Source organism: Gossypium hirsutum, chromosome D04 (assembly GCF_007990345.1).
Source record: "Gossypium hirsutum isolate 1008001.06 chromosome D04, Gossypium_hirsutum_v2.1, whole genome shotgun sequence".
Taxonomy (NCBI): domain Eukaryota; kingdom Viridiplantae; phylum Streptophyta; class Magnoliopsida; order Malvales; family Malvaceae; genus Gossypium; species Gossypium hirsutum.
Window position 1 is genome coordinate 42,745,191 of NC_053440.1, and position 26,249 is coordinate 42,771,439.

Genomic DNA, 26,249 nt, shown 5'->3' on the forward strand with positions numbered 1-26,249 from the left:
TTAAATATTAATATTGGACATTAATTTATAAAGAATGTTAAATTATGCTTTATTACATGATTTTTATGCATAATTTATATTATTTTCATGTTAATTACTAATATGTAAAACTAGGTCATAAGGATGTTAAGTTGACCCAGTAAAAGTGTGCTACATGATGGACAACTCTGATTATTTATTGGACTAGGAAACCGTCCAACAAGGAGGAATTAAAGCCCAATTTCAACACAAGCAAATGGCTGCCCAAAAATAAGCTTTGGGATATTTTGTTGAAGGTCTCTGTAGTTGAAAAGATGTCAGAAATCAACACACAAGTTTACCCTTTGAACCGTCCAACCCTGGCTAAATATAGCATGATCTTGTACTCAAATCAAGCAACTAAATTACCCATCTTTCCATACATCACGGCTAACCATAGGAATGAGACAATCAAGGGAGATGTGATGCTATTTTTAGTAAACTTCACCCTTACCTTCACCTATAAATACCATACAAATCCCACTTCTCAAATCATCCATCATCCCTTAATTCATTCATTCACTAGCATTCTCTCATTTCCTCTTTTGTCCCATTTTCCCCAAGCCTAACCTTCTCATTTTCCTTTCCATTCTTTAGCCAACAAAAGCTTTTTCAAGACACTACCTTGGCCTGCCACATTAAGAAACCTTAGCAAAAGAGCGATGAGCAGAACAGAGGAACACATCAATTAGAAATATCTGAAAGGTGACTAAACTGAATTAGAGTTTACGCTTTCCTTGTTATTTAATTTAATTGTGTTTGTTATATGTTTATTATTCTTGACATCAACAATGTTAGTTTAATTCTATTTGTTGGGATGATTATGTTAATTCAATAATATTTATTGATTCATGTTTAACATGTTTGTGCCTCACTCGATCATGTTTTCAATTAAAATCAAGATGTATTTCATTTATATGTGATTGGACACACTCAGATTAGTTGAGCAATCCTAACCAGACGACTGCTAGTAGACACATAAATAAAAAGTTCAATGCTCAATTTAGATCATTAAACCAGACTAAATTAGATATTCATAATATATTTAGTTAGCTCTATTATCTTGCATAGTTTTTAGGTTTATGTGATTAAACTATTTCAAACATAAATGCCCCTGTTGCCTCACATAAATACTAAGAAACCCTTAGTTTAATATGATCAGTAAAATGCATATTTTACTAAGTAAAAGATCCGAGAGGACTTAATTTGGTTTCCAAACTCATGAAAGATTGAGTTGTCATGGAATATTTCCGAACATTGTTAAGCATGATGAAAATGATTTGAGTTGATTAATATAATTATCCTAGCCTATTTTATGTTGATAATTTTTGTTGCTAAAGCCATTCATTCATGCATTTAGATTATTTGCATTTAGATTTAATTGCATAGGGATCATTTTTCACTTAGATAATTTAATCTAATCATCCAAAACTCAAAATATTGTGTTTTTATACCAAATTATGAATTTATAACTTTAAAATTAATTGATTAACATACACAGTCCTTGTGGAAACGATAACTCATTTTACTATTGCACTTGCACAAATACCATTACAAGTTTCAGGCGTTGTTGTCGGGGACTGTTGCCTTAATCATTCTTTGCGAAATTATTTTTGCAGTTTATTTCATGTCTAACATTACTAATTTATTCTTTATTCTTTATTTGTGATTTATTTATCAAGTGTTTATAAGCATAGATCGAATCATCGATCTATTACTTGTAGACCCTGAAATTGAGCGGACATTTAGACAGAGAAGGCGTGAGAGATTTGCTCAAAGACAAGTCGAGATGGACCATGGAAATCAGAATGATGGACAAGGTAATGGAGTTAATCATGTGCACAACCCAATCCTTATTGGTGATGATAGGGATCGTGCCTTAAAACAATATGTTGTGCCACTCTTCAATGAGTTAAATCTAGGAATTAAGAGGTTGGATATTGAGGCACCCCAATTCAAATTGAAACCAGTGATGTTTCAAATGGTCTAAACGGTGTGCCAGTTTAGTGGTATGCCCACGGAAGATCCACATCTTCACCTTCGATTATTCACGGAGGTGAGTGATTCGTTTAAGATAGCTGGTGTAACTGAAGATTCATTAAGGTTGAAGCTGTTTTCATACTTGTTACGAGATCAAGCACGAGCATGGCTTAATTCATTGCTACCAAGTTTAATTTCTACATGGCAAGAATTGGCAGAAATGGTTTTGGTAAAAGTATTTTCCATCGAGCAAGAACATAAAGTTACGAGATGAGATAACTACTTTTCAACAATTGGATGATGAGTCTTTATATGAGGCCTGGGAAATATTCAAGGAATTACTTCAGAATTGTCCTCATCATGAGATTCCTCATTTTGTCCAACTAGAGACATTTTATAACGATCTCAATGCACATATAAGATTAATGGTAGATCCTTCTACGAATGGTGCAATTTTTTCTAAGTCTTATAACTAGGCTTACGAGATCATCGAAACGATTGCTAGCAACAATTACCAATGGCTGACAAATCAAGCAGTTTCCAAAAGATGAGTAGCTGGAGTGCATGAAGTGGACGTACTGACTTCACACTCTGCTTAGGTATCTTTTATTTCCTCAATGTTGAAACAGTTTACCACTAATGCTTTGAATAATTTTGCAGCTCAATCACGAAGTCAGTATGAGGTTGTTTCCTGTGTGTATTTTGGGGATTGTCATTCTTTCAAGAATTTCACTTCAAACCCCTAATATGTTTGATATGTAAGGAATCAGTATCAAAATAGAAATGGACAAGGACCACATTCCAACTTCTACAATCCATCATGGTGGAATCTGAACTTTTCTTGGAGTAACCAAAGAAATGGACCGAACACTCATATGCAACATAGACCTAACCAATCTCAAAGGTTTAGTCAACAAGCTTCAAAACCACCTCAAGCTAAGTCATCAAACAATTTGGAGGACTTGTTGAAGGCGTACATGGCGAAAAATGACGCTTTGATCTAAATTCAAGCAGTAACATTGAAAAATCTAGAGAACCAGATGGGTCAATTAGCTATTGAGCTTCATAATAGACCACAAGGAGCCTTGTTGAGCGATACAAAAAATCTGAGTTTGGGTAAGGAACATTACAAGTTAGCTGCATTACGAAGTTGTAAAATTTTGGAACCCAAGGAGGTTGTGATTGAAAATAAGCCTACTGAAACGAAGAAAGTCAACCAACAGTTGAAGTTTCTACACCGAAAAAATAAATACTGAGAAATCTAATGAGATAAACCCTAAACTAGTAAATTCTGAGAAGCTAACACCTTCTTTTACAGATTTACCTCCTTAAAAAAGTTATCCGTATCAACCTAGAGTTACATATCCTCAAATACTTTCTCTGTAACGCCCCAAAAATCTAAGTCTATAATTTTTGCATGATTTGAAACTGATTGCTTGTTTGCTTTAATGGCTAAGTGATTTGGGTGTGTATGGGAGTGTCTGAGAAGCATGGGTTCAAGTCTTGGCTTCTGCAGAATTTTTAGTTTTGCTCTTAACTGAATCTGGACATAGGCATTTAGGCCTTATAAATATTAGTACTTGTTTTATGACACAAAAAGAGCTTATGGTCAAGTGGTAGGGTGGCGTGTTGTGTAACTGTGAGGTCTGAGGTTCAAGTCCTGATATGTACAATGGAGTATTTATTTTGCTGCTTGAACTATGTGGGTAGTGGAGTTGGACTGAAACAAAGCTAAGGGGAGTTTGGATGGATTTTAAATGGAGTTGTTGGGGGGAGTTGAGGAGAAATTGGTGGAGTGATTCAATGAGGGATAATGGGAGAGATTTTATGTAACACCCCTAACCCGTCTCCGTCGCCGAATTAGGGTTACGAGGCATTACCGAACAAACACAACCATTTCTAAAACCAAACTGATCACAACATGAAAATTTAATTACTTTCGCATAGCTATTATAATTTACAATCAAAATGTAATTAACATCATACTCAAACCTATACATGCCATAAGATTAAGTTCAAATATTTAACAAAATACCAAAAGAAGTCAATAGTGTGATGGACTATGCTGATGATCCCCGAGCTCGTAACGCGTCTCCAAAATCTATAAAATCAAATGGACGGAAACAAACAAAGTAAGCTTTTATAGCTTAGTAAGTCTATAGCATAACAACAAAAATATATATATTAACAATTACTTATAGACAAATGCATACATAATTATCAACAATTAAAACCGAATGTATATACACTTTATTACTTGCACACTTTCGAATTCACATATGTACTTATCATGTGCATAAATTTGATCATACTCATATATACCAATCACCTATTATATTCGTTTATATATATATATAGACTCATTTGAATTTATACCTGAATACATAGCTAATACCTACATTCGAATATATATATACATATTCGAATACATAGCTAATACATACATTCGAATATATATATATACATATTCATCATATACATTTAAATGAGTACATTTATATATATATCCCAATTGCATACATAAATAATTATCAAACACATAGGCTCGACTTATATGTATTTAACAACTGCATATACCTAATGTACATATGCCTTTATTATTTATATCCACCAAATGCATACAATTATGTTTAACCAAAGCAGAACTGGAATGTAGATGTATACTCACCAAGCATATAAAAAACCTAATGTTTATGTATTCATCGATTTCATATAACCAAAATCATAGATATAACAATTTCATATTTTCACATAATTTAAATAGATTCACCGGCACTTAGCCTGCTAGGTTTTAAAACCTGATTCAGTACACCGGCTTTTAGCCTGCTAGACCTATAGCCTGCTAGACCTATAGTCCGAAATGTATCACCGGCATTAAGCCTGTTAGACGTAAAGTCTGAATTATTTCACCGGCATCAAGTCTGCTAGACGTAAAGTCTGTATTACATTCGATCACTTTATAATGATCCAAATTGATAAATTCATATCTTCACTTCCATTTAAGAACTTTTACATGAACATACATACATAATCGAAACTTTCACATACATTTATAAATTTCATACTTAAATTCATTACAATAACATATACACATACTCTTGTATAATCAAACTTCATATAAGCTTATATAAATGTCCTAATTAAATTCAATAAAAGGACATATATATATATGTAAACATGCTCATTCGAGTACAGCATATACAAATAAATTATAACTCACATATATATATGTATATACCTATTCGAAACTATACATATACAATTATAAGTTACATATTTTTAATCCAATCCAAGAGTTTATACTTGTATATACGTATATATATATTCGAGTATTATACATAATATATATACATATCTTTGTCTAAATTCAAGACTTAATCATGTACTCACATATATAAATTTGATCTATCTTATGTATATATATATATAACTTTCTTACCTAATTTCAAGAAAACAAATTTATATATATATATATTCATGCTTATTCGAACATCACCTATTCTTGATTACATTTCATATCTTCATTTCAAACCATGAATTTATACAAGATCATACTTGTATATTCGATTATTATATATATATATAAAATTTACACTTCAAAATTTATTCAACTAATATACTTTCAATTATAACTTAACATAAAATACAATTAATATGCATGTATAAATATTAACTTAATAATTTTTAGTTGCTAATAGACTTACCTCGGATATCAGCAGACACGATCGACTATTCGATTACTTTCGTTTTTCCCCGATCCAAATTTGTTTTCTTCGTTTCTTGATCTAAACATAATCAAATTTAACCTTTTTACTCATAAAAACATTCAATTAAGTCAAAAAATACATAAATGGAAAAATTACCATTTTGCCCCTAACATTTTGCACTTTTTGCAATTTAGTCCTTTTTGCACAAAACACAAAATACACAAAATTTCCCCATACCACACAAGAGCCGAATATTCATGGTTCTCATACAAGTCCACACATTGCATTTATTTCATATTTTTGTCCCTCAAAAATTTATTTTCACAATTTAACTCTAATTACACAAATTCACTAAAAATTTAAAGACAAAACATGTTAATCTAATACATATATTTCATATTTCATCAACTAACATGACAAAACTCAAACATTCATCAATGGCACATTTCAAAATCATCAACAATTCACAAAATTAATACATGGGTTTTGAAGTATTCAAAGCAACGATCTCAAAAACGTAAAAATTATAAAAAAACCGAAACAATTTCATACCTTAATCAAGCTAGTAAAGTGCCGAAACCCTAAATGCCATGGATGTTTTCTTTCTTTGCAACATTCGGCCAACAAAAGAAATGATAATGGCTTGTTTTATGTTTTGTTTTATTATACTATACATTATTTATTAATTTACTTATTTAACCTTTAATAATTAATAAACAAAACATATATAATAAGGTTATATTAGTCATTTGCCACCCACTATCTATGTTTTAGTCTAATTGCATCATTAATCCCCCATTTTAAAAAGACAACAACAATTAGGTACTTTTAGATTTAACCCCTAAATTTTTATTTTAAGCGATTTAATCCTTTTATTTAATCGGACACTCAAATGACAAAATTAAAACACGAAAATTTCACACAATTAAATTCACACATAATAAACACACAAAATAATATTAAAATATTTTTTTGACTCAGACTTGTGGTCCCGAAACCACTATGTCTGATTAGAGTCAAAACCGGGTTGTTACATTTTAGAAGAAAATCAAGGGAAGTAAAGCGAGAGGGGAGGTGTGCCGAAAATAGACTTGTTACTCAGGAAATTCGGCTAGAGAGCAAACTGCTCATATTTGTTTTACTCTTCATGCCGGTTTTGGGTGGTTTTCCCTCTCTCTACTTGTAGGTGCCGAATTTTTGCTAAGTTTTGGAGGTACCTCTCGAGTTTGTTTTCTTTTGGCTGCTCTTCCATTTTTACTTATTTTTCATTTTGGCTGAATATAGCTTCTCTCCTCCCTCAGTTTTTTTTCGTTCTTCTTTCTTTTCGATTTTCCCTTCTCTTTGATTGCTGACCTTTCTCTTCCTTCTGTCCCTTTGAATCTATCTACTCTACTGTTCCTTGTCCTGCTGCACTATTGCCGATTTACTCTTCTGGTTTTCCCTTCTTCCATATTTTCCTTTCCTTTTCTAATTACTGAATCTTTCTTTTCTTTCTCATTTGGGGGCCAACCGTGTGTTTTGCATCTCGTGGTTTGATTCCCTTTCTCGCGTTTTAGAACTTTTCAAAAGGACGAAGGTTTGTGATTGCAATTGGATAGGCGAACTTCCCTCTTCACTTGATCAAAAGTTGTGGTAAGTAACGATTGTGATCACTTGTGTTTATTCGATGGTTTAATTGCATAAGTAATTAACTGGAGTTTGTTGGTTAAGTGTAGGTTTCAAAGGCGTGAGACGTTTTCTCGGTAAATAGAATCCAGGTGTGTAATCACACCCCTTAACTGTAAATCGGTAAAAGTCGAAAAGCCAGAAAAGACGGCGTTCGAGGCCATATGAGCGTACGAATGCTCGTGTGGTAATCTGAGCCCACAAAACATGGTGTTGGACTGTAGAGGCTTCCATGAGCTTTTTCATGGGCTTGGGTCGTAGTGGGCCATGTTGAGCCGAGTGGGCCAATGGACTCGTGGGCCCCACACGAATGAAATCCATGATTTATGGCAAATACTAAACTAGTCTATGTAGATCTCATAGCCGAGGTAAAATCTAGGCCGAGTGAGCCGCACGAACGTGTTGGCCCACTTGGGCCGAGTATTGGCCTTAGGCCTATTACCCTGTTATGACCATCTAGGGTACCTGAGTCGTTGGAGGCGACTGCGGACCTTTCAAGAGGCCAGTAAATGACATAAATACCCCCATAGGGTAAAATGACCAAAATACCCTCATAGGGAAAAATAACCGAAATACCTCCATAGGATAAAATGACCAAAATACCCCCATAAGATAAAATGACTGAAATACCCTCATAGGGTAAAATAACTAAAATACCCCTTATAGGAGATGAAATGACTGTTATGGCCTTATGTTATGTATGATCGATTTGCTCTATGATATTTATGACTATGATTGAGTATGAAATTCTGCATACACGTATGATTTATGACATGGCATACTGTATGGGGTTGGGATACTGATATGAGGAAAGTATATTGTATTGGTGGCTTTGCCACATTTACTGTTACTGGCAGCTTCGCTGCGATACTATTACTGGCAGCTTTGCTGCGATATTGGTGTGTTCGCTGGGTGGGTCGATTTTATCCCCACATGGTGTGTTGGTGGTACGGAGTGGTATGATGGCTGGATTGGGACGGTTTGTATTATTGCACTGTACTGATACTGTATTGGGCTAAAGCCCACATTGTTACTGTATTGGGCTCAGGCTCAGACTATTACTGTATGTCGTATACTGATCGACTGATAGGAGATTACACACTGAATTTCGTAAACTCACTCTTTTCTTTCAACCGTGCAGGTAATCCTCAGCCTTAGGTGATTTGGTGCTGCGAGGGACTTGGAGGTGGCCACACAATTGCAGCTAATCTACAGTTGCTTTTATTTAAATTTAAATTATATGTTGCATTTTTTTGTAATAAGGCCTTTAACTGTGTTTAAATTTTTAATTGGGCTTTTGCTTACTTATTTTAAACTGCTAGTTTAGGAGAAGACGAATTTTTAAAATAATTACTATTTTCAAAGACAAGAGTTTTAAACAACAGAATTTTAAAAGCTTCCGCGATTTTAGATCAACTTATTATAACAAAAGCAGACAACAAGGCAAACGTTTTAGCTAGATGACTGTTAAATAATAATTAAGAGGTTTTTAAAACTTAGAAACGAATGTTCTTCTAACAAGTTAAATTTTTGAAAGACATTTTAATGTAACACGCCAAATTCAACCATAACGTCTAGGCCGGGTTTGAGGTGTTACATTTAGTGGTATCAGAGCCAAGTTGCAAAACTCGGCTATGGAATGGGTTTTTAAATATTTGGAATTTTTGAGAAACTATTTTTGAAGTGTTTTAGAAGGTTTACAAGTGTGGCACACCGAGTCTCCAGCGTCGAATCTGTAAGTTTCTTTATACTATAGACTGCTTGAACTGAAATACACTGACAGACTACTATAGATAGTAGGACTGTACTGAAACTCTTTAGTGTGAGTAAACTAAAACTGTATGGAGACCTTGATTTGCGAAAACAAGAACTCTGACTACTGTTTTTCATAAGACATCTGTTGATAATTACTGGAATTACTAACCAATGCATAAAACTTTGTAAACAGATAATACATTAATTGATATGAGCGCTAGAGGTACTCGTGGAAAGGGTACGTGTGGCCGCGGTAGAGGCCAAGGAAGTGCAAGGGTCGGGTCTTCGGCATCAGGCCACATGCCTAATGTTAGGGCTAGCGAAGCACCAACTTCACCAGTGACTGAGACGGGATCATTCGGTCAAGTGGCTGGGGACAATGCACTATCCCAAGCTATGCTCCGCATTTTGAAAAGGTCGCAGGGACCAATACTAGTGTTGTGGGCCATGGGTCAATTTTGGAACGACTCCGGTCGAATGGAGAAAAAATTTTCAAGGGTATTTCTAGAGTAGCCCCTAATGTGGCTGAATACTGGTTGGAAGCCACAGAGAGAATAATGGAGGACCTCGACTGTAATTCTAGGTAAAAACTAAAAGGTGCAGTGTCTTTACTATGAGATGAAGCCTATCAGTGGTGGCTTACCGTGAAAGAAGGTACTCAGGCTGACCGGTTAACGTGGGATTTCTTTAAGTCGGCCTTTCTAGAAAAGTATGTGGGTGCAAGTTATATGGATCCTCGAAGAGTATGAGGCAGATTTTTTGTGACTGGGTCATTATAATCGTAGGATAGTGGCGACTGAATATGGACACTGTGTACGATTTGAAGACGACCTCCGGGATGAGTTATGAGTCTTGATAGCTCCATAGAGGGAGCGAGATTTTGCTGCCTTAGTCGAGAAGGCGAAAATCACCGAGGATGTGAAGCACTTTGAGCATCAAAACCGTAAAAAGGATAGGGGTAGATATAAGAGCAATTTAGAGCTCTCGAGTTCTTCTAGAAGGCTTAAGAAGATGGCCAGGTTTCATGGGCCAGTCCGAGCTAGGGTTTCTGTTGCAAGACCACAGCCATGTGTTGATTGTGGGAGACATCATCTAGGTGAGTGCAGGAAGAAGATTGGGGCATGTTTCAGATGTGGGTCTATGGAGCATCAAGTTAAGAATTGTCCTCAGAGGCCTATTCAGATGCAAGCTGCAGGTCAGGGTTTTGTTCAGCTAGCGAGAGGTGGTCAGTAGCCACTTAGAGGCCGTGGTAAGTTAGAAGTAGAAATGGTGTGGGAATAGTGAAGGAGTACTGTGCTTCCGTGGGAGAGTCTGTGTACCGAGGGATAATGATTTGAGACAGTCTATACTGCGAGAGGCGCATAGTAGTCCTTATGCTATGCATCCCAGCGGGAATAAAATGTATTGTGACCTTCGTGTGTTACATTAATAGCCTGGTCTTAAGCGTGAAGTTACTGATTTTGTGGGTAAGTGTTTAACTTGCCAGCAAGTGAAGGCTGAACATTAGTTACCTTCAAGGTTACTTCAGTCAGTTAAAATTCCACTTTGGAAGTGCGAGAGAGTAACCATAGATTTTGTGAGTGGGCTGCCCTTAACACCTACTAAGAAGGATTCGGTATGGGCCATTGTCGATCGATTGACTAAATCTGCCCAATTCATACCAGTCCGTACTGATTACTTTTTGTAGAAATTGGCTAAACTGTATGTGGCTGAAATTATAATACTGCACGGGGTACCGACTTTTATTATATCAGATAGAGATCCTCGTTTCACATCTCGATTCTAAAAGAAGTTACACGAGGTTTTGGGTACAAGACTAGACTTTAGTATAGCGTTTCATCCCCAGAAAGATGGTCAGTCAGAGAGGGTGATTCAAATACTGGAGGATATGTTAAAGTGTTGTGTAATGGATTTTCAAGGCAACTGGGAAGATTATTTGCCGCTAGCAGATTTTGCGTATAATAATAGCTACCAGTCCAGAATTCAAATGGCACCGTATGAGGCGTTATATGGTCGTAGGTTTCGTCCTCCTACCTGTTGGACTGAGTTGGGCGAGCGATGAGTCCTGGGGCCAGAGTTAGTTTCTGATACCGAAAAGAAGGTAAAATTAATTTGAGACCGATTGAAGGCAGCATATGATAGGCAGAAGTCTTACGCGGATCTTAAATGCTGAGATATTAAGTATTCTACGAGGGACTTCATATTTTTCAAGGTCTTCTAATGGAAAAAGATACTGAGGTTTGGACGGAAGGGTAAGCTTAGCCCTAAGTTCATTGGGTCGTACCATATACTGAAGCTGTGGGACTGGTCGCATATCAACTTGAGTTGCCTTCAGAATTAGACCAGATTCATGATGTATTCCACATCTCCATGCTAAGGCGTTATCGCTCTCATCCCAAACACATAGTACCAGTCGAGGAGATCGAGGTTAGGTCAGATCTGACCTTCGAGGAGGAGCCAGTGCAGATATTAGACCGTGAGGTTAAGGTACTGAGGAAGAAATCTATTCCGCTAGTTAAAGTGTTTTGGCGTAATCATAATTCAGAAGAAGCCACATGGGAACCCGAAGAGGCAATGCGACAATAATACCCTCATCTATTCTGATCAGGTAAATTTTAAGGTTGAAATTTCGTTAAGGGGGTAGAGTTGTAATGCCCCAAAAATCTAAGTCTATAATTTTTGCATGATTTGACACTAATTGCTTGTTTGCTTTAATGGCTAAGTGATTTAGATGTGTATGGGAGTGTTTGAGAAGCTTGGGTTCAAGTCTTGGCTGTTGCAGAATTTTTAGTTTTGCTCTTAAATGAATCTGGAAATAGGCATTTAGGCCTTATAAATATTAGTGCTTGTTTTATGACACAAAAAGAGCTTATGGTCAAGCGGCAAGGTGGCGTGTTGTGTAACTGTGAGGTCTAAGGTTCAAGTCCTAGGATGTGCAATGGAGTATTTATTTTGCTACTTGAGCTGTGTGGGTAGTGGAGTTGGACTGAAACAAAGCTAATGGGAGTTTGAATGGATTTTGAATGGAGTTGTTGGGGGGAGTTGAGGAGAAATTGGTGGAGTGATTCAAGGAGGGATAATGGGAGAGATTTTAGGAGAAAATCAAGGGAAGTGAGGGGAGAGGGGAGGGGAGGTGTGCCGAAAATAGACTTGTTACTCAGGAAAATTAGGCTAGAGGGCACAGTGCTCAAGTTTGTTTTACTCTTCATGATGATTTTGGGTGGTTTTCCTTCTCTCTGCTTGTAGGTGCCGAATTTTTGCTAAGTTTTCGGGGTACCTCTCGGGTTTGTTTTCTTTTGGCTGCTCTTCTCTTTTTACCTATTTTTCTTTTTGGCTGAATACAATTTCTCTCCTCCCTCACCTTTTCTTTTTTGTTCTTCTTTCTTTTCGGTTCTCTCTTCTCTTTGATTGTCGAATACACCTTTCTCCCCCTTCTATCCTTTTGAATCTATCTACTCTATCATTCCTTGTCCTGCTGTACTGATACCGATTTACTCTTTTGGTTTTCCCCTTCTTCCATCTTTTCCTTTCTTTTTCTGGTTGCTGAATCTTTCTTTTCTTTCTCTTTTGGGGGTCGACCGTGTGTTTCGTATCTCGTGGTTTGATTCCCTTTCTCGCGTTTTGGTAAGGGTAATAGCATAGAGTTACCTTATTTCCTGTTGATTAAATGCTTACCCAGTTCCGGTTGGTGCCTAGAAACTTTTCAAAGGGTCGAAGGTTTGTCATTGCAATTGGATCGGCGAACTTCCCTCTTCACTCGATCAAAAGTTGTGGTAAGTAACGATTGTGATCACTTCTGTTTATTTGATAGTTTAATTGCGTAAGTGATTAAGTGGAGTTTGTTGGTTAAGTGTAGGTTTCAAAGGCGTGGGAGGTTTTCTTGGCAAATAAAATCCAAGTGTGTAATCACACCCTCTTAACTACAAATCGGTAAAAACTGAAATGCCGAAAAAGACGACGGTCGAGGCCATATGAGCATACAAACGCTCGTATGGTAATTCGAGCCCACAAAACATGGTGTTGAACTGTAGAGGCCTCCATGAGCTTTTTCATGAGCTTGGGTTGTAATGGGCCATGTTGGGCCGAGATGGGTCGAGTGGGCCAATGGGCTCGTCAGCTCCACACGGATGCAATCCATGATTTTTGGCAAATACTGGACTGGGCTATGTAGATCTCATAGCCGAGGTAAAATTACCATATGAGAAAAAAAAGGTTTTGCTTCAGAAGCTGCATATTGGTAATTGCTGGCTTGTTTCTTGTTGATAAAGAGATGAAGATATGCGATGATCACTGGCTATAGAAAGAATCAGTGCTTGCTCCACAACTTTACTTGGTTTCCTTTTGATAAAAGCAATTACATATTCCATAAAGGTTGCATCACAAGGCAAGATGAGAGCCCCATTGCTTGATAGACCAAACTCTTCTGCCAAGTCGAACAGCTCCATTACTATTTTGTTCTTCAGATATTCCAATGGAAGCACAAAGCGCTTTTCATCTGTGCTATATACCACAAAGTGACCTTTCTTGACCACTGATGATGTGCTGCAACTGGTTGTGTCAACAACATCACCACTAGTTCTTGATAAGGTGATTCTTTTTCTCTTAAGGGTTGCCATTTTTTGCCATTTCCTTGCTAATTTTATAAATTTCTTAACACTGATCATCTTGTTTGCTTTTTTAAAGCAAGGGAGAATATTTAGTTGAACAAGTGAATGTAAAGATCTTAGGAAACCGGAGAGCTTTCGTTGTGCTGAGCTGATGAAAACGGGGATTTGATGAATATATATATACACACACAAACTGGCATCCCAAAGGAAGTCTTTTGAATGAAGCAACTCACTGTAGGGACTCAATGGAAGCCACACCATGTGGTTATAAATTGTGGCATCTGCAAGTGCAACAGGCATTGTAGTACCCCACAATATGTTCTCGATATATTACCTAACAACAAGAAATTGTGGTGCTAGTTTACTGCAACCTGGATTGATGGATTGTACAAGTCTGAAAGAGGCGTAGACTCCAAATTAGGGGTGTTCAGTCAGTTAACCTACCGGTTAACCGAACCGAAATTGTTATAACCGAATTAACTGACCTCCAAAAATTTTTAACCGTTAACCGAACCGATTTTTTTAAAAAATAATTAACCGAACCAAAATTTTTTTGGTTAATAAGGTCGGTTAACCGAATTAACCGAAAAGTATGTATTGTTCATTTTTGGTTAAAAATTACTCGAATTACCTGAATTACCCGAATTACCCGAATTACCCGAAAATTACCCAAATTACCAGAATTACCCGAATTAAATCACTACATGAAATATAATTGTACTTCTGTTTATTTTGCTTCTTCTTTTCTTAATATATATAAATATAATTTTAAAATTAATTTATAACTTGAAGATCATATTTATTATGTTGATTAATTTTTAATTTAATGCTTATTTACTTTTTTTTAAAATATTATTATGTTCATTTTGTAAAAATTTTATGAGATTGCGTATCAAACTTAAAATTTTCCAGTAAAAAAAACGATAAAAGGTTACTTTCAATGTATATCAAATTGTTCATAAAACAATAAAAAATCAAATAAGCAAACATAAAATAAATTTTATTTGATTAAACCAATTGACTATTTAATGCTTACTTCCCAATTAAGTTGCAATTTGTTTCTGGTTATTGTATTAAACAAGATTACATTAAATAATTAATTGAAAATATTGGTAAGTTACCGAAGAGTTAAAGGATTGTTTTAATTTTTTTTAAAAGGAAGTAAATATTTTTAACAGTTTTAGAACTCTAATACCAAATTATGATGATTAATGTATTTGAATTTTAATTTCAATTTTGTCATTATTTTTACTTAAGTTTAAGAAAGGGTCAAATTTCACTTCAGTTTTTACACAACAAAATCATATTATTATTTGTACACTGGATGTGTATATGATTTCATGCACGTTTACCATTTTTACTGTTTAGGGTTTTTATTTTACATAGCTGCTTGTAAATGATTAATTGCATAATATATATACCCTGAGTGTTCATATGTACAAAAGAAGACAACAATCATGGATAGCATTGGTTAAGATGAAGTGAAGAGGTAAGAAGTTAGAAGAAAGCAAACCTTATACTGGGTCTGGGTACTCGGCGACTCCGACGACTCGGTGACTCCCGATTCTACTATTGACTGAGATTGAGAATGTAGATATCGCGTGTTGGGTGTTAAGACTGAGACTGAGATTTAGGGCTACGGGTGTTGGGACCGTTTCTGTGTGTGTGAGTGAAAGTGAAAGTGAAATTAGGGAGGGGTGTTGTGAACTTGTGACTGTGCAGTGTGCATGACATTAGTCGGTTGCTGGCCTGCTACTGAGAAATGGTAATGGATAGCAGCTTCTAAGGCTAGGGCTATTGAATACTTGAATTTGGGCTGTCCTATTCGGTGAGCCTAAGAAAAAATTGGGCTGGGTTTAAATTGGGAGGGAGGCCTACCATGTAAATTCGGTTTACCCAATTTTTTTTCGGTTAACCGAACCGTTTCGAACCGATTTAACCGTTAACCGAACAAACTAAAAAAACTTAACCGACCCCCGACTAAATTTTTTCAGTTAACCGACCGATTAACCGAACTCGGTCGGTTAACCGAAAAAATTCTGTTTTAACTGAATAATGCACACCCCTAGTGTTACATATGTCTTTTGTATTTATGAAATTTATATTTTGCATGCATAGCGAAATTGTGACAAGCATATATTAGCCCATTGATTGTCTAAAGTTCAAATTGAAGATAAGTGGCATTGTAAAAAACATTTACATTGCGAGAAAGACAACTTACTTCAGTAGATAATCTAAATGAGTCTGTAATCTCGTAAAAGAATCAAAGTGAGCATTTGATTCAAATACTGAAAAGGATTATTATGTTGTCTGCAATTCCAATTGGGGAGATGACTAGTCTTTGCTATCGAAGTAGTTGACTCAACGAGTAGAGATATAGATGTATTTATTGGTAGAATGATACATTAGACTGGACCCATGATGCATTAAATTTAAATTCGTTTGTGAATTAATTCACTTGTGATGTTTATGGTGTGATTTACCTAAATCCTAAGTTAGTCATTGACCATGCGTATGCAACTCATGTGCTTTGATATAAGTGGAGGTTTATGCTCTAATGATGATCGAGCCCATAGTCGATATATTGCGTACATGACTTGTGTATGGCATGGCTTTACTAGCAATAGGGGAATTCATAGCTCAATTAAAGAGTTAATGATATCCTCTTATTGGCATTTTGTGGAGTAATAAATATGGAACGTGCCCATGGGTTGCTTGTTCTCAAATGAGCAATTTATCAAAATCATTTGTTGACAGTGACCATATTAATCATTAATAAGACACAATGGTGAAAATGAGATAAAATAGGATTGTATTGAGTGAACGAATTTAACTCAAAGGAATCAAAGATATCATATGTGGGTAACACACACATGACGAGGTCATTGGACAAAATAGTTGGATGAATTGCTTTCATAAAGAGTATACAATAAGGAGTTTTCAATAATGATATTTCTTGTGGACTAACTCCACGATTAAGTAATTATAAATTATCAAAACGATGCTTCTAAGCATAATTGCAATCACTAAAGCCTAATTTTATATGTCCGATTGGTCCCTCTACTAGCTCAACAAAAGCTCGATCGGGCTGCATTTGAATTAGAAGAAAATTTTACGACTTTGGGAATAATTTAATTGAATCAATTTATTCGATGTGGAATTAAATTAGGTGGTCGTAAGAATTGTTCAACTAAAGAATTTGATTAAAGAATTTTCTTGAAAACTTAATTTGGAAAATCTAAGTGCTTTTTGGAAAAATTAATTTTGATCAAGTAAAATTAAATTAACCAAATCAATTAAAACTAATATGATATTTTTGGAATTCAAATTTCAAGTCATACAATTGGCCCAATGGGTAATTGAATTTGAAAATTGGATCTAAGATCGTAAATTGGGCTTGGGAGCCCAAAATCGAGACCTAGACCCAAAAACTAGTCGAATCGAGCTCGTTATGTAAAACTGAGTAAACGGTCCAACCAGTGGCTAGAGTGGACCGGTCGGCTCGTCATTGACCCGGACCGAACCAGCTCGGGGTGTTGTAAGAGTGTCGCACCTACATCACCGGACATAACATTGCCGGTGTCTAGGACGACGGTGTCCCGGTGGCCGACAGTGGTTGGTCATCGGTGGTTGAGCAATGGAAGAGTTACACTCCTACTAGGACTCTACTAGGGAATTTGATTTTAAATTAATTATTCCAAAAATAATATTATTTTAATTGTTTAATATTAAATTTAATTTAATGTTTATCTTGTAGATAAATATTATATTATTTTAATAATATTTAATATTAAATTTAATCTAATATTATCTTGATAAATATTATATTAATTTAATATTAAAGTGATTAAGTTTAATTATAGTTGAACTCTCTAAACTCTCTTTATATAAAGAGAGTCTTGGGTCATTATTTATACACACTTGAATTCAACAGAAAGTTGTAGAGAGAAAATTCTCTGGAGAGATTATTCCAAAAAATTTCTAAAGATATTTTTCTGATTTCCAACTTGACCCAAAAGTCTAGAGAAATTTCAAAATTACCCCACTAATAATTTTTGTGAAAAATTTTATGATTCGAAGCGAGCCCACACTCGGCTAACATAAGTTTAAGGATAGCGGAGAAGACTACTCGGCCAAAGTGGTCATTCTAGACGAATTGAAAATTTACAATTTTGATTAAGTGTTTATTAATTTAGATATCACAACCAAGATCTTGTTTTGGAAAAATATTAAAACTCTGGTTTTTACCTAAATTTATTTTCTGCCGCTTTTTCCAAACCCGTTTTTCCAACATGATTATGGTTGGCAAGACTAATATCTATTAACATTGTTATTAAATGATTTATTATGTTTATTCGGCAAGTTTTATCGTTTTAACTTGTTAACTTACTAAGCCTATTAAAGCTTAATCGTGCCATTTTCCTGTTTCCTTGTAGACAACATTTTGCGGAAATCGGGCTATTGGATCAACACGAATATCACACTATCCAGATTCTTTTTTGTAGATTTTGAAAATGATTAATTTTGGGATATATGGCATGTAACAGGAGTATCTAGTATATGTTTTAAGTACTTATTACAAGTGGTATGTTCTATACTTGTGTGATGAATATATGTTTTAGTTAATAATGTGCATTTCATGGTTTGGTAAGGAATTCCAAATATGCTGTGCAATTTGTCATGTATTAGGTGAAATTTGTATATGTTTTGATTGTGTGTTATATGTGATATTGGTTAGATTGATAGAATGATATTTATGTTTTGTAATAGCTTATATGTGAATATATTTTATACCTTAGTATGTTTATGGTAGGGGTGTTCAGTCGGTTAACCGACCCGAAATTGTTATAACCGAATTAACCGACCTCCAAAAATTTTTAATCGTTAACCGAACCGAATTTTTTTAAAAATAATTAACCGAAAAGTATGTGTTGTTCATTTTTGGTTAAAAATTACCCGAATTACCCGAAAATTACCCAAAATACCCGAATTACCCAAATTAAATCACTACATGAAATATAATTGTACTTCTGTTTATTTTTGCTTCTTCTTTTCTTAATATATATAAATATAATTTTAAAATTAATTTATAACTTGAAGACCATATTTATTATGTTGATTAATTTTTAATTTAATGCTTATTTACTCTCTCTTTTTAAAATATTATTATGTTCATTATGTAAAACTTTTATGAGATTGCATATCAAACTTAAAATTTGCCAGTAAAGAAAACGATAAAAGGTTACTTTCAATGCATATCAAATTGTTCATAAAACAATAAAAAATCAAATAAGCAAACATAAAATAAATTTTATTTGATTAAACCAATTGACTATTTAATGCTTACTTCCCAATTAAGTTGCAATCCATTTATGGTTATTGTATTAAACAAGATTACATTAAATAATTAATTGAAAATATTGGCAAGTTACCGAAGAGTTAAAGGATTGTTTTAATTTTTTTTAAAAGGAAGTAAATATTTTTAACAGTTTTAGAACTCTAATACCAAATTATGATGATTAATGTATTTGAATTCTAATTTCAATTTTGTCATTATTTTTACTTAAGTTTAAGAAAGGGTCAAATTTCACTTCAGTTTTTACACAACAAAATCATATTATTATTTGTACATTGGATGTGTAAATGATTTCATGTACATTTACCATTTTTACTGTTTAGGGTTTTTATTTTACATAGCTGCTTGTAAATGATTAATTACAAAATTTATATACCCTGAGTGTTCATATGTACAAAAGAAGACAGCAATCATCGATAGCATTGGTTAAGATGAAGTGAATAGGTAAGAAGTTAGAAGAAAGCAAACCTGGTACTGGGTCTGGGTACTCGGCGACTCCGGCGACTCGGCGACTCCCGATTCTACTGTCGACTGAGATTGAGAATGTAGATATCGCGTGTTGGGTGTTAAGACTAAGACTGAGATTTAGGGCTACGGGTGTTGGGACTGTGTCTGTGTGTGTGAGTGAAAGTGAAAGTGAAATTAGGGAGGGGTGTTGTGAACTTGTGACTGTACAGTGTGCATTACATTAGTCGGCTGCTGGCCTGCTGCTGAGAAATGGTAATGGACACCAGTTGAATACTTGAATTTGGGTTGTCCTATTCGGTGAGCCTAAGAAAAAAATTGGGCTGGATTTAAATTGGGCTAGGTTTAAATTGGGAGGGAGTAGGTCTACCCTGTAAATTCGGTTTACCAGAATTTTTTTCGGTTAACCGACCCGTTTCTAACCGATTTAACTGTTAACCGAACAAACCAAAAAAACTTAACCGACCCCCGACCAAATTTTTTCGGCTAACCAACTGATTAACCGAACTCGGTCGGTTAACCGAAAAAATTCAGTTTTAACCGAATAATGCACACCCCTAGTTTATGGTATTGTTGTGCTAATTGATCACTTGATATAAACTTTACGAAGGTGTTTGAATTATGGTACAAATGAATGTGATTGAATGAAAAGAGTAATGGTAAGTTTTGACATGATTTAATGTATGGTTTTTGAACTTAAATGCAAACCATTTGGAATATACTTGTGACATGAAGGTATAGGCTTGGTTTTGACTTGTTTTGGTATGAGTTGAAGTGTCAAATGATGGCATCTTGGTTAGGTATTGTAATGACCCAAAATTCACGACATTAGAACAGTGTAGTATCAGGACTCCGTTTTAGAAAATTGAAACTGTAGATAATTATTAGGAATATTTATGAGTCTAGTAGTGTGTTTAATTAGATTTTAATTAAGTGAATTTAGTTTAATTAAGAGAAAATAGAAAAAAGGAGTAAAGTGAATAAAGGGTAAAAGTCTAATTATAGATCAAAATAAAATAAAGGGGACTAAATAGGCAATTGTGCCCATTTTAATAGGTGAGGCAGTATATGTTTAAAAGAGCAGAGATTTTTACATAATATTTATTAGAGTAATTATATTATTATTACTATTATTATTAAATAAATTAAAATAAAGACATGATGAAATTGTACATGTGTAATATATGCATTTGTACACTTGTAATATAATTGTATATTTTCTTGAATTGTAAGTAAAAGATACTTTATATATTAAATTATTATATTAATAAAATATTATATTATGTTAATTAGCTAAAAAGTATATTATAAATTATATTATATTACATTATATTATTATATTATAAAATAAATTGAATTGTAACAAATGTATGGTAATAAAAATATACATGTGTAAAAAAATCATATTGGTACAATTGTAATTTAAATACATAATTTACTTGTAATTTAAGTATAAAGATATTTTGTAATTATTAAGTATTAATTAAATCAAATATAATATAAAGTAAATAAGATAAAAGAAAGGAAACAAATAAAGAAAGAAGAAACAGAACAGTCATTTCGAAACAGAGTAGGGAAAGGAGAAAAAGAAAAGAAAGCAAATAAAACGAAAAACTAGGGTTTTAAGGTTTGAAGCTTTAATAGGTAAGTCAATTAAGCCTTTTTCTTTTAATTTTGATGTTTTAGAAGCTTTAGAATAGAGTTATGTTGAAATTAAGTTAAGGTTTTGGAATTTCTTTTAGGTTTTTGAACATGATATATCTTGAACAAATTGTTGAATTAGAGGTTTAATTGAATGAATTTTTAGTTAGAATTGATTGAAGGATTAAATTGTACAAGAAGCTATTAGTTCTACATAGAAGAGACTAAATTGCAATAATTTTGACATTAGGGTTTTATGATAAAATTTAGGTAGTTATGTCTAAGTTTAGTTGAAATTTGAATTGAAATAAAGTATGAATTGAGATAGAAAAATAAGTGAATTTAGTTAAGACTAAATTGAAATTAAAGTAGAAAATTGAATAGAAATTCAATTAATTAGATATAAATTAATAGTGTATTATTGATTATGAAATTATCTTAATTTTTCGTAACTAATAAAGAACCCGAGGCATCGGCACAGAAAAGAAAGAGAAGATCATCAAGGAGTAATCATGGATTTCGGGTTTGTATTACTATAATTCAAATTATTTATTATTAAATTCTATATTTAAATTTATATGTATGGTAAGTGAAATATATGGTAAGTATTATTATTAAGTTGAAAGAAATTGAATTGAATGATGAATATATGTGTGGAATTGAATCGAATATTAACTTGAAAATGGAAAAGTGAATTTTGAATCGAATTGTGATTAAAAGTGAAAAAGTGAAATTGAATTGAAATGTGAATTTGGAGACCCTATTAACTAGCCGGGCTGAGTCAGATATAGTTGGCATACCATAGGATTGGAAGAGTTTAGGGATACTTCGACCTTGAGTCGATGAGACACTGGGTGTCACTATATTTCTTCGGATAGATTCGATGAGGTACTGGGTACCAACTTTCTTTGCCTTTGTCGATGAGACACTGGGTGTCAACTATTGCTTCGAACCATCCAATGAGGCACTGGGTAAATTAGTTATGGAACGTCCTATAACTAACCCTTATCGATCGAACAACCAACGAAACGTTCGTGGTTTAGAACTCCGCCAGCTTTGCGTTCTAGAAGAGCCTAGCTCGAACCAATCTCCTCAACCGCGTGGGACATTTAAATCCGGTTACTACATCCCTTGATGGAACCAAACAGCAATCCCCACTTGGCACGCCAATGTGTTCACGGAAAACCGATTAGACAATCGATCCTTTCGGAATTCCAACTGTACGTCTAACCACACTAACTTCAACGACGTCTTTTTTGGCTTAGTGTTGATTTGACTTTGTGAGTTGATGAAGTCATACTCTTAATCCGGAGAAGTAATAAATACTAAAAATTAGAAATTGAATTGTTCGGGTTCGTAACTCACGGATCTTAATGAAGCTAACATCGACCTGAAGCTGAAATGGGTTTAGTTAACTAAAGTTTGGGGCATATTGGAGTTGGGCATATTTGGAGAGGGTTGGATAAATGAAAAAGAAATGTAGGTGGGTGGGTGTGGGCGACGCAAGGTTTGTTTACTTAGTGTTATATTTCCAAGGCTGGAAATTAACAATTGGAAAAGAAAATAAAGAACTAAAGCCAGCAAATAAAGAAGAAAGGAAAGATTATATTTCAAAGGATGAAAGCTTGATTGAAAACTTGATGAATGAATGAACATAGTAGCCCCTATTTATACTAGTGGCCTTGAACAAATTTGCCTAATTAAAGGCCACTAGCCATAGAAAATTAAGGAAAAATATTCTCATGATATCAAAAATCCCTACATAATCTCCCATTAAGTCAAAATAAAATTTCAACTAATTACATCTTGGAAAAATTCCGTTTTGGCCCGCCTTCTTTGCTCATTTTTTCAATCTAGCCCAATTGTTTCCTTTTTCTTCTATTTAGCCCCAAATTGCACCCCTGTATAAAATTCAATATAAAAATGGAAAAATCAGTGGTGCATTCTCATAATTTGACCAATTAAATTACATGAAATATGTATTTTTAGCATTTAATCATATAAAATGGTATGTTTGGTGCTAAAACTGAAATTGAATGAATGAAGTTTATTTATTTAAACAATATATGCGAATATTTATTTAGTAAATTACTAAGTTAATGTTTAAGATATGTTTAGGTTATTTGAACATGAATTTGTATGAATTTTGAATTGGTTGCGGTTTGAAATTGCAGGGAAGGTTAACTATTTATAAAGGGGTTATATTGAGTTTATTTTTTAATCACATAAAATAAAATAATAAAAAAATGAAGTCAATTAGTAAAATAAATATTTATATGAATTTACGATTATATTATAATATGTTTGTTATTTATTTAAGAAATTATTTATAGATTGTCTGATACGTTCGGTAATGCCTCGTAACCCTGTTCTGGCGACGGATTAGGGTTAAGGGGTGTTACAGGTATAGGTTCAGTGATATTGACATGTTTTTGAATGAGATTCAATGTGTTTGAGCATGGTTTTGAAGCTGATAATGGTATGGCTTGGTATCTAAGTTTTTGTGGAAAAATGACTTGAAATGCAAGATTTGTTTTAGGTGCACACGGCCTAGGACACTAACTATCACATGGTTGTATGCCACACACGGTCTACTCACATGGGTGTCTGACTCATTAATTTCAGGTGCAGGATTTAGCACACGGAATCAGTGAGTTACACGGTTGTGGGCATGGGCGTGTGGATGGTCACACAGACGCATGGAATAGCCACATGGCCGTGTGTCCCCTGTTTTCAAAGATTTTCAAAGTTTTCCATATTTTCCTATTTTGTTTCAAATTAGTCCCTACTTGTTTTCAAATTATTCTTTAAGGTCCCAAAAACTCAATTTAAGGCTCGTAAATGTACGTATGCAATGAATAATACTTAGTTTAAATTTCTTGTATGAATTATATTAGATTTTGATTTAACTTGCATGTTTTGGATTGATTATCTATTGTAGCATCCCGTAACCCTAATCTGGTGATGGAGACAGGTGAGGGGTATTACAGTTACTAAAAGATAAAATAGAATTACATTGGGAGAACGAATATTATCCCAAAGAGATCAAGGGTATCCTATAAGGGTAATACACTTATGATAAGGTCATTGGACGAGTACTGAGTAGTTGCTTTCGTAATAATATGTCGTTGGGGAGAGCTTAGTCATGATACTATAATGGAATGACTTCGTGACTAAATGAGTTTATAATTAATAACTGAAAAGCCAAAACGTAATTATAAATCATTTGAGCCTCAACTACACATGTCCAATCAGTCCCTCCACTAGCTCGTTAAAACTAGAAATGAATTGCATGTTTGGATAGAAATAAATGAAATGAATAGGAAAAGAGAAATTGGAAACATTCAGGAATGATTGTGATTTTCTCCGAAATGGAGAAATGGAATGATTTGAAAATGAATGTAGGTTTCCAAAAATAGAAATGGAAATGATCCATTTACAATCCTATATGGATTACTTAAAAATGATTAGAAGAATGAGTTTATATTTTTGGACTGTTTTGAAGTTCAAAAATGAAAATAAATCATTTGGTTATAGTAAGCATATTGAGTTGTGAAATATTGAACATATTTTCTTGAAATTTTACCAAATGGAAAAATCATCAAAATTTTACCAAGGGTAAAATCGTTAAAATTTTGATGGGGTAAAATAGGGATGAGAAAATTGTTTTATATATAAATATTAAAGTTTATTTTAGGAAATATAAAAATCGAATTGGGTTGGATCACATTATAGAGTATTGGATTAAAAAGGCACAAGAAGTACTCGTAATTGGACCCGACGTGAGAGAGACCCAAAATCCCCTCATGGACATGAAGAGGAGACAACCCTAGTAGGAATACTAGGGTGTGTCGTCCACCCTAGTCCTGTTCTAAGTAGGTTGTTATTTTTCTATTTTAAATAAAACATTACAACTCAATAAGAGTTCCACATTCTCTTCCTATAAATAGATGGCACCGGTAGAGCTATTAAAAGAATTTTGAGAGATTGTTATTCTAACAAAAAATAGAGAGAATTTATTCTCAACTATTACATACATTATTTCGGAATAACAATTCTACCAATTTCTATTAAGAAGAAAGAATTTTTGTTTTCATACCAAAAGGAGAGAAAACTTTTTCTAATTCTGTATTTCGATTCAATTGGTTTGAGCCCACACCCAAAGCAGTTCGTGGTACGGGAATAGTAGGAAAAATCATTTGATTGAAAGCCAAGAACAACGAGCATTCGCTAAGTTGAAAACACATGTACGAATTTGGTTAAGGTTTATTGCTATCAATATTATAAATCGGGTCTGTCACACCCCAAAATAGGGCCTAGGAGTTTTAGGGGTATTTTAGAAACTTTGGCCTATATGAGATCAGAATTTCGTAAGGTTGGTACTCGATAATGCTTACGACAATGGTTTTCATAAAGTTAAGTCAATTTTTGGAAACGAGTTTTAAATGTCTTTAATTTTAAAAAAGGGACTAATTTGTAAAAGGGTCAAAGCTATGAGTCTTTATGAAGAATTAAACCAATTTTTCAAAATCAACCTAATAAACCCCTCATTCCCAGTTTTATTTCATGAAAGTGTTTATTCTCTTTTGCTATTGTTATTTTTTGCTATCCCAAATCCCTCCCACTTACTTTTGATCTTCAACTCCTAATTCTTTTTGAATCCTATTACCCTTGAGCTTTAAATCTCCATTAAAACCAAGGAAATCACCCAAGAATTCCACCATCTTCATCATCTTCTCCAAAACGTGAGTTTTTTGGGTTTGAGTCAAAGCTCTATTTTCTTGCATTTAAGGTAACCTATTATTTTCCTATTAGATTTAAATGTTATTTGGTTCTTTAAACTGAATTTTTTAGCCATTAAAACATATGTTTTAGGTAAAAGTCGAAAATCGAGTCTTTAATAGTGAATTTTGAATTTGTGGTTAAAAACTAGGTTTTAAAGTATTTTTCAATTAGTTTTAACCTAATTAGAAGCTTTTGAAAGCAACTTTGAAGTTTCGTCAAAGATTTCTCAGGTTTTAATGAATTTTTGTTGTAATGGCCAAAACTTGTCGA

At 34.0% G+C, this 26,249-nt stretch overlaps 1 protein-coding gene and 1 non-coding gene across 2 annotated transcripts; both read right to left on the minus strand.

The window, feature by feature from the left end:
• Positions 1–2,258: 2,258 nt before the first annotated feature.
• Positions 2,259–2,365, minus strand: LOC121216685 (small nucleolar RNA R71). Its single transcript, XR_005912864.1, has one exon. It is a non-coding gene; the product is annotated as a small nucleolar RNA R71 (small nucleolar RNA).
• Positions 2,366–13,345: 10,980 nt separating this feature from the next.
• Positions 13,346–13,789, minus strand: LOC107898468 (auxin-responsive protein SAUR68). Its single transcript, XM_016823933.1, has one exon. The coding sequence runs from the start codon at positions 13,787–13,789 to the stop codon at positions 13,346–13,348; it is 444 nt and encodes a 147-aa protein (XP_016679422.1).
• Between the last annotated feature and the right edge of the window lie 12,460 nt (positions 13,790–26,249).